General features: G+C 36.8%; 1 protein-coding gene across 7 annotated transcripts in view; it reads right to left on the bottom strand.

Moving 5' to 3' along the window:
• UTRN (utrophin) overlaps positions 1 to 18,486 on the bottom strand; it is a 369,967-nt gene that overhangs the window by 25,568 nt on the left and 325,913 nt on the right. For all 7 annotated transcript variants that reach the window (XM_064649024.1, XM_064649025.1, XM_064649023.1 and 4 more), the window contains 6 exons: positions 16,877 to 17,034; positions 14,370 to 14,536; positions 11,832 to 11,943; positions 4,033 to 4,169; positions 2,369 to 2,407; positions 2,061 to 2,126 (listed from right to left, as the gene is read on the bottom strand). In XM_064649024.1, the coding sequence (XP_064505094.1) occupies positions 2,061 to 2,126; positions 2,369 to 2,407; positions 4,033 to 4,169; positions 11,832 to 11,943; positions 14,370 to 14,536; positions 16,877 to 17,034 (679 nt within the window). The remainder of the gene's footprint in view (positions 1 to 2,060; positions 2,127 to 2,368; positions 2,408 to 4,032; positions 4,170 to 11,831; positions 11,944 to 14,369; positions 14,537 to 16,876; positions 17,035 to 18,486) is intronic.

Genomic DNA, 18,486 nt, shown 5'->3' with positions numbered 1-18,486 from the left:
AGCAGATGGCCCTAATCAGGGAGCAGAGGGAGACAGGGAAGGGACTCTAGTTGCAGAGCCTTCAAGGCAGGATACAAACTGAAAGGTGAGGAAGGGAATTAGAAAAAACTCAGAGGTGATGCAGCACAACAGAACAGGGAGATGGTATCCCCAGGTATATCCCCAGATAGGAGACTTTGTTAACAGAAAATTGGGAATTGAATGTTCTTCAATCAGTGACAGTGAAGGCTTTAAGCCCTAATACACTGCTTCTGCTGGGCACTGTCTTATTCGGGAAGCCCTGATATTATTCCTTTAAAGAAGCTTAACTGAAAAGATCAGAACAATTAAAAAGATTTACTGGTTTATAAAAAAAATACACATAACAGATCCAACTAGAAAGGACACAATAAAAATTATATGACAGACATAGAATTATGTCTTCTCTTTTTTACTAGAAGAAAAACAGTTCTGAGTAGTTTTAGATAGATTACTTATGCAGTATTCAGTATTAAGTTTCTAATTTTGATAACCAATGTCTGCACATAGCAGGTACAGATTTAGCTTTGTATCCTGAAAGAGCCTTGACTAGCGCAAGGTCCATCTTCAGCTACTCTAATCCAAAGCAGAACTTGTAAAAGCTGAGGGACAGGAGAAGTAAAACAGGTATTGCACCTAGGGTCTCCCATGATCCTAATGCAAGTCCAGAGCATGAGCTTTATCTGGGCACAAAAAGTCACAGCACTGTGGCACCAAGGGCTGAAAAAAAGGATATAAGGAGACAAAAAATGCTCACATTTTTCTAGGGAAGTTTAATTTATTTGGTCCAGGGGTTTTAACTGATTAAAGCACAGCCTAAGTTAGAGACTCAAAGAAATGTTGGGTGATCTATATGAATGACATGTTCCAAATAACTGAAAAGGACTAAAATGACATTGTGTGTCACTGTGCTATACTACTAGTGCAAAATGAAAATATTCGCTGCTGGGGGAATAAAAAAAAATTAGGCTGACTGTGGGTAGCCCTTCAGCCCTATTTCTTTTTCTCCAGCTGCAAAGATCATAAGTAGTGTATCGTAGGTATTTAAGAAACTGCTCTGAAGCTTATTTATGGTGCTCATAAATAAGAATGCAGTTAACTGAATTTTTAGTAAAAAAAGCTGAAAAAGTTAATGTTGTTTATTAGTTGTAGAGATCAGATACAACAATAAAAACACCCAAAGAAAAGCCTAGTCAGTTCCCATGGTACTTATTTTTGAGAGGGTACCTCTAGTTAGTGCTTCACCATCACCACATCCGTAACTCAGGATGAGAGGAAATGGCCTCAAGTTGTGACAGGTGAGGTTTAGATTAGATATTACAAAAATTTCTTCCATGAAAAGGTGGTCTGGTGTTGGAATAGGCTGCCCAGGGAAGAGGTGGAATCATTCTCTCTGGAAGTGCCTTAGGCACTTGGGGACATGGTTTAATGGTTCACATGGTTGTGCTTGGTTAACAGTTGGACTTGACAATTTTAGAGGTCTTTTTCAACCTTACTGATTCTGTGATCACCAGCTGTGAATGTACAGAAGAGAGTTCAACAAAAGACAGAAACGCTGAGATGTACTTGGCATAATAGATATTTATCACAAAAGGACTAGGGTCATCCCACAAAAGCAAGAACATAAAACATCTGTAATTATTATATGCCCTGTTAAAAGTCAACAGTAATGGATAGTGTCAACCCGTCACAGAAGAAAACAAAAGTCTGGATCTAGAATCCTACTGGGAAAACTATACATCCACCAAGTTTGGTTTATTTTAAGGGTTAAAAATGAAGAAACAAAACAAAAATGGTACATTTTAAGAAATAATGCAATTCTGCAACAGTTTCCATTCTGTATGAGAGATGATAGATTTAACATATCTATTTTACATCTAATATGACTGCAATCAGAAGCTAATGATTTAAAAATATTTTACTTCTAAGTACAGAGAATTATATCTTTTTAATAAATAATATCCAACCAGTAGTGCATATTAAAAACTGCAGGAATCAATCACAAAATGTAATCTACTCATGAGAAACTGTGCCTCCCTTACCTAGTAGCATACTGCTCTATCCTGGAGTGTGTGTCATCATGAAACAGCTGTGGAGACTGGGAAGGACTAGTTTAAAAATAATAATAAAACAATTAGTGATGTCTAAAGCAATTCACGATATAGACAATATTATTTTTAAATTAAATTAGACTGATGACAAATAAATAAATTCACAATATTCCCGACAGCGTTATTGCTTTGGTTTAGTCATGCCCTATAGTTCATGCACATCAGATTAGTTGCAACTGAGCTAAAAGAAAACAACCAGCATACTAGGCTTTTCAGACAAAGGGGTTCTGCATACTCACTCGTATTGCTCTGGCCACATACTGATGAGAGTGATAGGACTGCAAGGAAAACACAAAAAAAAAAAGAAAAAAGAGAGAGAGAAAGAATGAAACTATGAAACAACTGTAGTGTCATTTAAGCAAGAGAAAGCTGGAGAAACAAAATATTTTGACCAGCAACCCACCCAGATTATTTCCATTAGCAACAATTGATGAAGAAAAGAGACAGCAATGGATACTGCCATGTATCACAGAGGGACAGGAGACTGACTTACACACTTTGTTTTGTTAAATAAAAATCAATTTAATGAAAAATCCAAATCAGAGGTATTGACTGAACTGCAGTTCATAAACTATAATCCACTCATTTAAATTCTGCTCAAGTACTGGATCTTTCATCTTAAACTAACTAAAAATGACTAGAAAAAATGTGGTGGAAAAAATACTACCAATAAAAAACCCACTCTATAAGTCACAGTTATCAACGCTTATTTTCCTTATGCATAAAAATAATTAGAGATAAATACATATTATACTAAATTCTCATACTTGAGTAACTACAAAGGATTTTTTATTTTAATTTTTTTATTAAAAGGAATGTATTACTGTGTTTCGCTACCTGCAGGGCAGAAAACCAATACCAACAGTTTCCTCAGTATGGTGCTGGCAATTTATCTGTATATTTCCCACATGACTGGACCAAAAGAGTTTTATCCTGACCTGTGATTACAGTTTTGACATTCCAATTTCTGGCAGCATTGGTAAACTTTCATCACATCAAAGCAGTTTTGTTTTCTGTCTTGGTGGCAGCTGAAGACTGCCCCAGTGGGTAACATTTTAACACTTGAATGTGCATTGCTTCCTTAGAAGCCAGGCCATCAATAATACCAGTTTTCAGATTACTTCCTCCTGTTTCTTAAACTGCTAATGAAGAAGTTTTGTTTGGTTATTGTAAATAAAATGCACAGCCCTCCAGCCATGAAAACAGAGCAAGGGCAATGGCACTAAACTGCTGTATGAAAGCAGAGCATGTATGCTAAAGCCTCACATGAGCTGCTGTTAGCTAAGTGTGCCATGTTCAGACAGCGCAGTACTGCCACAGACTCCAGCATGTGAAGGACAGTCAATCCATGAAACTAATTCTAGCACCTTGTCAACACATTTTAATTTTGTTCTTGTAACAATGTCTTCTGCTGACAACTACCAAGCAAGTAAATAAAGTGAAGCACTTCTGTCAGCACCATAAATAATACCGTGGAGACACTGAGAGTGCTCTCTCTGATTAAGCCACCTGTTTTTCTGATGCCTGTAGCACCCTAATTAACTCAGAGACTTCTAATTCCAGGAATTTTGACATAACCAAATAGGCAATGCAGTTCAAAAAGCCCAGTCTCCTCAAAAGTGTTCTCTGTAAAACAGCCATTCAGCACCCTCCAACATTACCTGCTTCGTCCATTGCCATGGACATTATAAAGTCCACGGCTTTATAGTAAAATGCTTACGAAAATCTAATATAAAATATGTTACTTTTAAAAAATAGGCAAGATCTGCAAATAACATGAAACAACTAACACAAAATAATACAGAACAAGGCTCTGCAACTGTTTTTGGCTATTTCTTGAGTTCTTTTTTTTTTTTAAATAGAATAGGTTAGTGACTCCAGTGACTCTATAAATCAAGCTTACGTCTCCAGGTTGTCACCCTCCAATACTGTTTGCACGGGTAAATAGCCAAGTCGGGGATGCTTTGCAAAATACTTCTTTGATCGGAACTTATTCTTCAGCACCTTTGTGAAGTCCCGTACATCTTCCCCAGATGTTGTCTTTAAAAAGTTCAAGAAATTAAATTCAATAAATTATTTAATTCATTAAATTAAATAATCATTATTATTTAATATCAATATTAATGATTAATAATGCTGGTACTGCCCTGAAAAAGAATACAAGGAAGAATTTTAAAATGTTAACGATGCTAAAATTGCCTTTTTAGTATCCTGAAATAGGGTACAATAATAACAATAATGCATCTAAAAATTTTCTTCTGGAAAAAAACAGCAAGGCGTCAAATTCCCAGCAAAAAAAGCATTTACCAATTAGTTTACAAATTAGAAAAAAATTGAAAAAGGTTCAAGTTTTAAGTTACACATTTATAACCAGTTCTACAAAACATAAAAATTTAATTTTTCAGAAAAATAAAAAAAGGCTTATCAGTTTGTCATAATCAGTTGGAAAGATACAGCCCTCTATATTCACAAAGTTCCCCAAAATACTCACTGCCTTCCATTCTAGACCTACAATGGAAAACTTTATCACAAGATGGGAGTGATATGTGCTAAACCATTCTCAATGGCCAAGCTTTTCATAAGCATTTTCTGCCACTACCGGTATCATTTGAGAGTGGAAAAAAACCCCCCACAGATGAAGTGACAGCCAGTGTACAGCCACTGTTCAAAGGTACAAGCAGGACTGATAAGAACAAATACTGCCTGAAGTAACAAACTCACAGGCTGATTACTAACTTACTCCTTACTACCACAAGATAAGACTAGGACAAAATTAGCCACCAGATTTTTCAAGTCTAAATTTACAAGTTATAATCACCATTTTCCATCCCTCCCAGCATCTTTTTTACTGACTGATGAAGCCTCTTCCAAAACTGACAAATGCTTAGCCCCATCCCTCCTGGTTCCCTACCCCACCTCACCCCCAGAACACAATTAAAATTTAAGCAACTGCTTTTAAGAATTAGTTTAACTGGAAATAATCACAGCAATAATGGCAGCACTGCTCTGGTAATACTATTCAGCTAACTTCTACAAAAGCAGGGATACATGCAAGCATAAAATACAAGGTGAAAATGGCAATAAAGAGATCTGCAGGAAGAAACAGTAGTATATAGTGTGCTTTTAAAGTATATGTGCTCAGACTGTGCTGAGTACTTCAACAGAACAGTCCACTTCCCATACAGCAGTTACTATTAAGCATTTCCTCTTGCAACTGCAGTAAAGAAAAAGTGGACATTGGCCTCCTGAGTTAGCTGAAGATTTGCAACAGCTTCTACAGATTTCCAGTCCAATCTCTGTAACAAACTACAGATTGCATTTCTGTACCCTCCACTTTGGGAGAAGCCTGTTGCAAAAGCGGATGGATAACCATAGGGAAAACAGAGAGAAAGATTTTTTTCAGTTTTGTAATCTTTTTCCCTGATATACTACAAAGAAGCCTAGAAGCAGGCCAGGCAAACTATTCTGATTCTATTCTCTGTTATCAAAACATAAAAATACTTCCCTATGTATTTTAATATATGCAGTTACAAATTCTGTATTTTAATATATGCAGTTACAAATACAGTTACAAATGCAGATCAGACAAATAATAGAAATTATAGATAATCAAACTGGTGTTGGTAGATTTCTCATATGTGACTTTAACAAGTAACAACTGAGCAAATTTCGGATTAAGAGGTGTTTGAACCCCTCAATTTTAATACAAGTGGATTTTGGGAGGGCTCACAAAATCGTTCTCAGAAACCATCTACTCCAACCACTGCACCATCCAAAGAAAGAACATGAGACACCTCAAAGGGCTGCTTATTCTCACGCAACAGTAACTCAAACAGATGGAACTCTGTCCCAAGGCCAAGGAATGAAAATTTTAGTACCTACACATTATAGAAATAAATGTCTACTGAGCTGCCAAACTCTTCCTCTGGTGTATTCTTTATTTGGTATGACAGCCTGATCCAGTTCCTTGGAAAGAAAACTAATATGACTGTGTACTGATTGAGGACAGTAAATATTAACCAGTGAAATATGAGCAGATTTGAAAGAACTATTTTAATCTACACGCAAATAAGATACAACTCTTCAAAATATTTCTTCTACTTATTTTTGCATATAACCACATTATACAATCCAATCCAAAATCATGTCAAGGTACTATAACATTTTCCTTTCAAAAATCAATAGCCAGGCACTGCTGTGTAAAATCTATCTTCTAAATTAAAATAAACAGGTACCCAGCACATTTTCTTACATCATGACATCTTGACTACTTCCACATAAATCAATAGCACAAATACCACCATTGTTTCAGAACTTCTTCAAAAGCAAAGAAAAAATCCCTTTCTTCACTGAATATTCAGCCAAAGGACCATGCTTTCAAACTCAGTTTAAAATCTCAGTTCTTAGAGCAAGACAAAGTTCAGGAAGGAAAAGAAGGAACATATAAGATCCATGGCCGCCACACACAAATAACTAAAAAAACACCTGTACCAGAAGGTCTCAAAAAGAAAATATGTAACAACTAACAAACTGGCATTAGCACTCTTCAATATACCAGCCAGGCATAAATGGAATCATAAGTAACAAATGAATACCAGATAAAATTTCTTATAATCCAATGCAAGTTTAAGAACCGGGATTTCATGGAAAGCAGTGGAAAAAAATGACTATGCTGAAACATGTTTTTCATACATATGCTAAAAAAATAGTTTCTGTATACTTTTCATCATCATCACCATCATCCTCATGGCTAGGCTTCGCGAACAAAGATTTGGGAAGGCTCTATCCACATTTGTTGCAGGCACACTGGTGGCTTATGAGGCCAATACGTGACAGACACATCTGATTGCAAAAGGCACAGCAGAAAGACTCCTTAGATGGTATATTCTGCAAGACACGATTCTTTCTGCATTGTCTTTTCTCCTCAAGAGTGATCCTGCGTGCTTTCTCAAAAGCATCAGCAGTGTTATAGATGGTGTGTCTCCAGGCCTCCGGATTGGAGGCCAGAGTAGACCAGTTATGTTGATCAATATGGCCAAGGCTGAGATGTTGTTTCAGGGAGTCCTTGTATCTTTTCTTCAGGTCTCCTCTCATGTGGCAGCCAGTGGCAAGTTCACCATAAAGCAGGATCTTAGGGAGGCGGTGGTCCTTCATCCTGGAGACGTGCCCTGCCCAGCGCAGCTGTGTTCTCAGCAACATGGCCTCAATACTTGTGACTGCTGCTTGCTCTAGAACAGATGTATTGGTCACAAAATCTGACCAGTGGATGTTTAAGATTGTACGGAGGCAGCGCTGTATACTTTTAGTATGTTGGAAATAGAACAAGTCTTTATTGGGAAAAAGTATCACCAAGGATGTAATAAAGCAGTTAGAGAGCTCTAAATTAAATAATATATAATATAAAAATTATAACAAATATATGAAACATATGTGAATAAATAATATAGAATACTTAAAATACAGACATACATTTAATGTTATTTATTTATTACTATTCTCTTTTTCAAAGAAAAATTAATAATGGAGGCCCAAACAATTTCTTATTCCTTTATTGCTCCAATCCCATTTTGTTAACAGTGAAGTGTCATGCCTGGTGCACTGCTAAGCATATCAAGATGAAACCACTGACTTACTTATGTCAGTTTGTTGTTTATAGAACACTGAGGCTGCTTGATGTTCAGGAATGTATCTGTCTTCTCTGGATGTCAGTAGGAATTCAATTTTCAGATGACTTATCTAGAGCAGAAGTCTTAACAGGCACTATTTCAGATAAGCTTTATTGTGCCTGGAAAAAAATTCATTCTAGGGTAAACTACCATTGAACCAATAATTTCTGATGTCTTGACTATCATGTTCTGAGCTCTTCCAGGGAAATAAAATTCTGCTTATCTGGAAAATGAAAGGGTTAACCTTTGCTGCCATTGTTTTGTATAGAAAGGCTACCAAAAATTAGTTCCCTAAAATAAGGAGCTGTGCCAGGTGAGTGGCACAGAACTACAAAAATTGATTATACTTTCATTATGGTAAGGAAATAAGTCTACTTGCAATGAGAAAATGTTCAGAACTGTGATTTGATATTTTTACATTACTCCAGAAAAGCTTTTTTTTTATATTCCTTGCTGTGGAATATAGGATTTGCAAAGTGAAAACAAAGAGAGAGTTTTCTTCTGGAGAATGAAAACTGATGCAGTAAATATTTCCATCTGAAATTCAAAGATCCATTGGTACAGAAAGCCACCTTAATATAACACAAGTGACACTATTGAGAGGATTTCTGTTCCAAAACAGCTAAAAATAAACCATGTAGATAGTTACATAAGAGCATTCCTGATTTAGATGCTAGGAAAATCTTACATCTTACACATCTCTGTGTAAAATTCTACATTAAAAATCCTGTTTCTCCATCTTTTCAGAGAAAGAGTAGGTGAAAAAAGTGGAATACTAACTAGAATAACTTTGCATTTCTATTGCTTAAGAGAGAGTAATGTTTTCAGTTGCTTGTTACACCCATCTCTAAATCCTGGGTGAAAGAAAACCAGACATAACTCAAGTCATTATTATTAATTTTTTTGCATTTTCAGCATCAAAAAAAAACTAAATTGCAAGTTAAGAAGAATGCTGAATGGCATTACAGATAGTATACATATAGCTGTGTGGAGTAAATGGTCATACTCTGAAACTGAAGCAATTATTACCTAATGCAAATCACAAAACTCATTAAAATGGAGAACTGTCCCCTTGTAAATTTAATTTTAAAAACAGATTCCTTAAGCCATTCTCCAAATTATTTTAAATTTAATTAGAAGTTACTGTGCTTCTGAAAAATCCCTTCATACCCTACACTTAACTACTTACCTGAAGACAATTAAATGGTCTTGCCTCCACCTGTGACTAAGCTACAGTTCTAAATGTCAGCTTAATTAACGGAAGCATTTTCTTACCTATTTATTGCTAGTATTCTTGATATTAATGTATTAATATGCATTAGCAGCAAGAAAGAGAAGCTAGGTTTATTAATGAGTTCATGCATTCGTACTCTGCTTTTCAACACTGGCCAAAAAAGTAACATTTTAACATCAACAGCTTTTAAATTTAGCTGAAAAGGCAGAGTAGATGCACTCTTCAAGCTATCTGCACTGTAATATAATGGATTCTACTGAACAATTTACTGGCCTTTGGTACATTTTCTTTTATTTCACAGACCTAGGTCCATGCTATTTTTCAGGCATTACTCATTTTAAACATATAAGCTATTCTACTAATTGGAAATTCTTGACTACTGTATTACATTAAACGAATTCAAGTTTAGCAACAGATTAGCACACCAACCAACAAACAGCAAGGATAAATAGCACTGAATTCTTTTTGTGAAATCAATTCTTTATTCCTGACCTAGTGCAGATGAGATTAGTTAAAACAGATTGCATGTGGGTACTGATTATGGAAGTTTAACAGGCATGTAAGTCTGTTCATGTAATGGGTCATTTCTTTTTACAGAAATGGAGCTAGCAGAGTGTACTTACAGCAGGACCTCAGTAAAATTCCAACTCTCATATTCAGATTTCAAATTAATGGGGGTCAGTGCTGGACCTCTAATTTTACGCGTCACCTAAATTAAATGCCGTTTCTTTTATTCTGCTCTACTTAAAACTGCCGCAAGTTTCTTCCTTTACCTCCTATACACTTGCCTTCCTTCAGTCACTCTAATCATGTTACTTTATTTTACACTTAATATTGCTTTAAAACGATATTCTTTCTGTAGCAGTAACAGAAATCTTCATTATAATACAAGCCATCCCTAGTCGCACGGACAAGAGAGGATTCCAGCCATTTCCAGAAGATGTTTTTCTGTTCATCAGTCTTTAGTTTTAAATGAGATGGTTCACAGTTATGTAACGTGAACATGTTTAACAAGAACTAAAATTTTCTCTTAGATATCAAATCTGCTGCTTCGGAAAAAACCTGGAATTCATCAGAAATATACCATCCTATTCTAGGGATAGTACCATACCTCATACCAGATATAATCTGTATTTGACTGATTCAACAGGAAGGTCATTTTATCCTGCGGACCAGCAGCATTATCTATTTTGATTCCCCTTATACTTGGATTTCTGAATTTTCAGTATATTTTAGGTAGTAACAAAAAATATTTCTGTTCCGCTACAGATAAGGTTTGAGAGAACTTTATAAGGAGAAAATAAAAAATGAATCCAAGAAAAATACATTCCAAACATGTTCAAATTTTTGGATTATGTTAGCTAAGGAGGCAAGTAAAAACTCAGTATCACCATATTTTTAATGATGTCTATTCACAGACCTCCAGATCTTGAGGGTTAGAAAATGGAAAATGGAAAAAAATGGCCCTATATCATACCACAAAACCAGTACAAAATAAACCAGAAAATGATTTCTGAAAAGAGAAGGCATGAAGAGAAAAAACAGTGACTAAACACAACAAATATTAAAACTGGCTGAAAAAACAACAAACATACTTAAAAAATATTCTTCAGAGTATAGCCTGACATGCCAATTTATCAATCAAATCCTAACATTAGGATACAGAATTAATGAAAATAAATTAACATAACTCATGTTTTCTTCTGATTATAATGGAGTGAAAACAGTACTTCATAGAATTTGAATTCTGTTACAAGACACAAGCCAGGTAAAAGAGAGGGAAAACACAGGTAATAAGTCTAACAACTACAGTAAAAGACAGTCAGGTAACTCAATGGCTTTTTGCTATTCTAAGAACCCAAAGAACCTTCCAACACTATTGGAAATCAGCTCTACTGAATAAGCTCTATTTACATTCTGGTCTGAATTTTTCTGAGCAAACACACCTTTCAGCACTATTGTACAGATAACATAACAGTTATCCTATTAGTTTATTTCTGAGTTAAAATTCTTGAATTTAAACAACTATGACAAAAAAGTGAAAGTGCTATTTGTATGTAGCCACCCAGCCACTCCTCCACCTAAGATAGACTCCTAGAAATCTCCACAGAAAATTGTGTTTGAAACACCATTAGGAAAATACTGTGTTTTAAAATTAGTTTGTGTTAGCTACTGCAGGCAAACCTCTCACAGAGGTTAGAAGATTTTTGGTTAGAAACTATCAATTCTATTTTTTTCAGCTACAAACCAATTTTTAAATATCCCTGTCAACAGTAATAACTCAGCAGAATGAAACTCAACATATTTCCAATCACATTTTCATGAAGCAAGTAAAATGTTGGACCTGAAAGCGAAGATCACACACCTCTCCAAAAATATTAAAGTGCATTACTAGAATATAAATATTCTTTCCTATGGTATAGCAATAGTAAAGTGAGTCCTTTTTCTCTGACATGTTCTCACCCTTATAGTGTGTGTGCATACGCAAGTATACAAGTACTGTAATTACATTTAATATTCAAGCTTTGTTTTTACAAAGCAAAAGTGAAGCTCAAGTTCTCTCACAGCTGGATATGTCTACCCATTTCTATAGAATCCAAATACTGTCCACATAAAATCAGCAGCACTAGCAAAGTCCCAGATGCCTTCCAAAGAGAAAGGTAGGAATACAGGCCCTACTAAACATATGAAAAAGAAATCCTGGCAGAATAGTGAAGTGATGAAAGGCTCTGTAAAAAATTTAGACCTCAAATAATTCAAATAATGATTGTTACCTCTTAGAAATAGTAAATTAGTACTCACAGGTATACAGTACTCCACCATTGGATAATGCAATTTATGCCCCTTTGCTGTACGGCCAGAAAAGAAACAGCTCTGACAGACATCATAGTTGAAATGTTTTAAGCTCCGATACCTATGGGGACATTAAACATAGTGATTAAAGATTCTTAAGTCTACTACTAATTAAGCCTCACAAACCAAATTACTCTCTGAAATGGTGTCACCTGGTTTTCAGCAGCAGCAGCCACGCTGTGAATTTGTTGGGATTAGCTTCAAAAGAACTTTGAAGTGTGTGGGTGTGTGTGACCAGGATGTGGCACAGCCAACACTCATCACAGCTGCAGACCCAGGGGCCAATGCAGTGCCACTGCAGCAGCTGCACGGGAACACAGGAAACCTGCAGCCCTCTTAACCCACCTCACAGAACCTCCTGACACTGCACACCTCACTGAGTGTTTAAAAGTTCCTGTCTCTATATCCATATAGAGACATATGTTGCCTTGGTCACTTTGAAGCAGAAAATCTTACGGGCATCAGCTTCATAGATGGACTGTGAAGAATTTATAATTTTCAAGTTTTTACTGACTTTAAACCATATTGGCTTTAGTTTTTCTTTTCCTCTATTTAGTGTTCAGATGGCATCTCAAAAAACTTTTATAAGCCAGACTGGTTTACTTTTAGATGCTTTTACCCTGAACAGTTAGCTTAAGTGTTTGTAAATAATTTTGATGCTCAGAAATTCCAAACACATTTCAGAAAATGAAATTCTTGAGAATTCATGAATTATAAAAACAATACAAAATTCAGTTTAAAAAATTACAATGATATATTTATTTTTGGTATTTTTTTTTTAAGAGACTATGTATAAACAAAGTAACAAACTTATACAGTATCCCTTGTATTAAATGTAGTCACCGGGGATATGATTTATTTATTTAGACCAGAGCAGACTAAAGCAACAATTCAATTCCAGATTCCCCCCACTGTTTTTATAGTATGGTTGTTCTGACTGGATGAGATTATATCATTAGTATGAAACTACAATGAGCAAACTTAACCAAATTGAATAGCTACTGAATAGTTAAAGTTTAAATTAAATTGCTTCCTGAGAGCCGTTTTCAGTACCCATCCACATCTTTTTCCCTGCTGAGTTTTATATTTTGTTTTGCAAGGGAATGTGTGTCTATAAATGTAAAGGTTCACTTTAAAGGATGCTGATGCAGCTGTTTATAATTTTTACTCAGAGCCTGTGCATTAAAGGGCCACATTTACCTTCTGCTCAGATGCTAGAGGCTTTTGTTGTTGCAGATCTCTAACTTCATTATAGAAATTATTTAGAATGACCCATTCCTTTGTCTTCCTTTCTCTGCTTTTCTATCTCTCTACTCTCCTTCTACACATAGTACAGACAAGATTCATCATCCCCAACTTAGACAACTAAAACATATCTGAGCTGGAGCTTTGTCACTCTATGCTCCCTCAGGCAATAATAAAGAAAAATAAGAACACTTCAAGAAATTTCATCTCCTCTTAAGACAGGCAACAAAGTTTGATCAGATTTATTACTTTTGCAAATATACATCTATATTTATAATGACAAAAAAGAGGGTTGCTAGCTCGGTCTTGTAAGATTGACTAAAACCAGCATGCCTAAAATTAGGTGAGATGAATCTGACCTCAGGATTCATATTATTATCCTTTAAAACAACTGAAAGATGGAGTATAGAAAGCATGGGGTGCAAAACTTACTCATCTGCCAAGATACCTGAAGAAAAACCTTAGAAGCACTTACAAGAAAGACCTATTATATTTTTCCTAAATAATACACTAGACTCCATGACCACAGTAGAGGAAAAATCCAGTTATTCTTAGCTCTAGCTGTAGCCCCTGCTGGGATTTTGTGGGGGATATTTTGCATCATTTTGCACATGGGAATAATCAATTCACAAATGCATGCTAGTTGTAACAGCACTCACTAAGGGTACCAACTACAGTTTAGGAGAATAACATGGAGAATATTCCCCATGTAATTTTTTTCTTTTGCAATTCACACCTTTCTTTGAACAGATGAAAGTTGGATTAAGTTCAATGCTTGAGACAGGAACTGTGCAAGCTGCATCACAGCAACATATCAGTGTTTGTTTTAAGCAAGGAAAGACTAATGTTGAAGGGTGTTTAATGTTGCCTGGCATAAGTTAGTTTCCCAAGCCCTATGCAAGAGAGCAGACAGTCCACATTTTTTCTTACTGATCACCTCCTTTTGATCTTGTGCTTACAAAAAACACGATGTGCATTCATATTTAATTTGTTATCTATTGGCTCCAACAACGCAAAAACACCTGAATGACAGCCTGCCCTGTACCTCTGTCAGTCACTGGCTGTCTAACAGTGGTACTGCAGCAGCCAGAACTGCGCTAGCTCAGGCCACACCACAGGTGACAGATACTATCTTAAAGCAGGAAAACATTGGAAAACAGACAGAAAAAACTGCACTTGTTGGAAGGCTTAAAAGTGTGGATATTTTCAGGGAAACGCTGTACCTAACTGCCCTCTTCTTACCTAAATCCGACAATTGGACACTCTTTACAGATGTTGCACTTGGCCTGATGTTTCGCTGTTTCTGCAGCTGCCACGCGGTGTAGAACTGGTAGCCACACCATAGACTGTGGTTCTAAGCGCATCCAATCTATAAATTGCTTTACAGTTATTTCTGGCTTATTGTGATTCTGTGGAGAGAAAGAACCCACATTCAAATTAAAAAAGAATAAATAATAAAATAAAACAACACAACAGCACACACCCAAAAGCAAATTTTCCTTAGAATTCTATGGAAGAAGACCAAACAACAACCTGTGTTAATCCTTTCCATGACAGGTTCATCCAAAACCATTTACAAGACACAAGAAATAACCTTGATCAACATGCAAATAAAGAAAACAAGTCAGCCAGTAAGACTATAGGAGACTAAAACAGCTATGATAAACAGACAGTAATAAAGGTGGAGGACATAGTAAATGAGTAACAGAGTCCCTTGTAAAGCTGTCTTTGAACTGAAAGGACTTGAAAAATAAGTATGAGCATGAAAGGGAAGCACTTTCTGCACCTCAGACATGCTAAAGACATGACTGACTTTTGAGTTAAGATCGATGACAAAATGCTAAATGTCAGTAGTGCTTGCATGTGCCTATTGATTGCCATGAGACTCATGTAATTTTTTTATTATGCTTGGAGCTCACAGTATTCTTTCTAGTTAGCACATTAAACACACACACACAAATAGCAAACAGGCAGGCATGTAACTAATGAGAAAGAAATCTCCCATTTTATAGGCAATTGCTGCAAGAATAAAGCAGAGCTAAAGTATTAACGTGATTGTTTTAAAAAGCAAACAAACATGTCTCTACATTTTCTTTAAATTGTAACCACTAGAGAAGCCTAGCTGTAAAGGTATTCTATTCATCAACTTTGTCAGCAATAAGAACAGGGGTCATATTTCTGAGCTCACTGGAAGTAAAAAAAGCAAAGCTTAAAAATGAAAACTATTCTTAAATGGTAATGCATGACAGAAAGAAATCCTAGACTTCTTAAACTATTTATAGTCCAAGTTCATTTTTGCCAGTAAAAGGGAGAAGCATGAAAAAACCCCACATTCTTTCCTCACCAAGAAAATACTTGGCTGAGAACTGTCATGCAATTGCAAATTTTGTCTATGCTTTTCTAATGACCAGAGACTGAACTTGAGCTATTCGTGTGAGACGAGGGGTGCAACCTCATTATCAGTATAACTGTAATAACTCATCAAGTGTTTAAATGCTACCTTGCTAGTACCCCCTCACCCATAATTGAATAGCATGGGAGATGGGGACTTAAAGATCATTCCTCTGTCTGCCACTAACAAATGAACAACTGAATAGTTCAGTATGACTTGAACCACTCAAGGCCAGTTATAGCTATGTCAAGCATCATCCCTTATTGTCTGAAGCAGCAGTGTTAAAACATAAGGGAAAGTTTTACATGGTTAATGGGTCAAATCAACTTCCGTAAGTATCTACTAAAGTATTCATAACCTGGACAAACACACTTCCAATTCTAATCACCTGACTCCAGAAATTAATCTAATAGTTCTGAAAAAAGCTAGTGCAACTGCATTTTTCAAAGCACTGGACAAAAAAGTAGAAATGTCTATGAAAAAATGGCAAAAGAAAAATGCTCTAAAAGGTCCCTAAAATCTTTAATGTTTGATTCAATAAACTCCGAAATATCCAAGTCATTAATTTCATACACACCACAGTGAATTTTTAATCCATATACAATTTCTGATGATGTTCAAATCAGCCACTTTCACAAAAATAATACACAGAAGCAGTATAGCTATCAATAGCAAACAGCTGGAGCTTTAGGCATCCTTGACAAAGTCAGTTAGTTGTGTTTCATTACAACATCCTGTTTTTAATTCTCATCTTTAAACAGACAGATGATCCTTGCAGCCTCATTAACCCCTGGCATGTAGTATGGGGCTGAACAGCAGGATGCAAGAGCTTAATTCCATTCTGATCTGCTGCATAAAGGCTCATGATATATTAATGACTAAGCTTGAAGTTTCATGCAAGTGCAAGCTCTTTTGTCAGTAAAATAATTTCCTGGTTCATAAGGTCAAAAATTACTACCAACATCATTCTCTTCTTCTGTTGAGATTGTGTCTTGTTCCAGCAGGGAAAAGCATGTTGTTCTCACAGTATTAGTTTGCTTTGAACAATGCAAAGCAGGGTAATTGACTGCTACAAAATTTTTTAACAGCTTTTAGAGCTGCAAACACTGTCAAAATCACAAAGATTTATATATTCTTTTGGCTAAACATAATTTGTTTCATCCTGTCCTAAACCATAAACCATCTTTTACAGCCGCATTTTCACAATAACTTCCCACACTTAGTTGCAGGGGCATATTCATTTCTGTTCAAAACTCAGGGGATGTTTTTAAAATTCCTCTCTTCTTTTTACATCATGTACAAGTGAATCTTTAGACTTCCCAGAGGGTTTTTTTTCTCATGAAGGTCTTTATCTTACCTGCTGGAAGCAGCTGCGCACACTGGGTTCAATGTTGCTCCCACCAAAGGCTGCCACTTCACCAAGCTGTCGTGGGATCTGGATAGCATCGTGAAGCAGAAGGCCCAGCTGCCTCTGATCACACATTTCTGTAGGGCCAGCCACCTCCTTGAAGAGGTCTGCAACATCAAAAAAAGGCACCGTATCATTTCATTTCCACATACCTCCCCTTTCATTCAGTAACGCTGCAGCTCGAGCTTTTAATATTTTTCTTATAGTCATAGTTACATGGCCACAGATCCATTTACAGGAGCTTACCTTAATTTAATCTTGATAACTTTCAATATGTTTTCCTGATTTGTAACCATACAAAGGAGAAAAATAAGGCCAAATGAATGAAACTATACAGCTTCTTATGGCACATGGTAGCCAGGAAGGTGATTTGAGGCAGCCAGCACAGCTTCACCAGCAAAAAGTCCTGCCTGGCCTTCTATAATAGAGTGACTACATCAGCGGACAAGGGAAGGGCTACAGATGTCACCTCTCTGAACTTCTGTAAGGCCTTTGACATGGTCACCCACAACATCCTTCTCTCTCAACTGGAGAGAGATGGATTTGATGGGCAGATAAGGAATTGGTTGGATGGTCACATCCAGAGGTTAGTGGTCAATTGTTCAGAGTCCCAATGGGCATCAGTGACAAGTGGTGTCCTTCAGGAGTCTGTATGAGGACCAGTGCTATTTAATATCTTCATCAATGACATAGACAAAGGGATCGAGCATACCCTCAGCAAGTCTGCAGATGACACCAAGCTGAGTGGTACAGTTGAAGGGATGCAGGTGCATCCTGAAGGACAGGATGCCATCCAGAAAGACCTGGACAAGCTTGAGAAGTGGGTCCATGGTTATCTTACGAAGAAGTACAAGGCTGAGTGCAAGGTGCTACACCTCGGTCTGGGAAACCCCCAGTATCAATACAGGCTGGGGGATGAAGGGACTGAGAGCAGCTCTGCCAAGAAGGACTTGGGGGTCCTGGTGGATGAAAAGTTGGACGTGTGCTGAGAAGGTGTGCTTGCAGCCCAGAAGGTCAACCATATCCTGGGCTGCATCAGAAGAAGTGCAGCCAATAGGCTGAGGGAGGTGATTCTGCATGCTCTGCTCTGGTGAGACCCCATCTGGAGTGCTGACTCCAGCTCTAAGGTCCCCAGCACAGGGAAGAAATGGAGCTGCTAGAGCAGGTCCAGAGAAGGGCCACAAAACTGATCATAGGAGAGATATTCCATCCCTCTGAAGAAAGGCTGAGAGAGTTGGAGTTGTTCAGCCTGTAGAAGACTCCAGAGAGGCCTTATTGCAGCTTTTCAGTACTCAAAGGGGGCTTATAAGAAAGCCGGAGACAAACCTTTTTAGCAGGGCCTGTTGCAGTAGGACAAGGGGTAATGGTTTTAAACTAAAAGATTTAAACTAGTTATAAGGAAGAAATTTTTTACAATGAGGGTGGTGAAACACTGGAAAAGGTTGCCAAGAGAGATGGTAGATGCTCTATCGCTGGGAACATTCACAGCCAGGTTGGAGAGGGCTCTGACTAACCTGATCTAGTTGAAGATGACCCTGCTTATTGCAAGGGGGTTGGTC

The sequence above is a fragment of the Pseudopipra pipra genome, chromosome 3 (genome assembly GCF_036250125.1).
Source record: "Pseudopipra pipra isolate bDixPip1 chromosome 3, bDixPip1.hap1, whole genome shotgun sequence".
Taxonomy (NCBI): Eukaryota; Metazoa; Chordata; class Aves; order Passeriformes; family Pipridae; genus Pseudopipra; species Pseudopipra pipra.
This window is presented reverse-complemented; position numbering and strand designations above follow the sequence as displayed.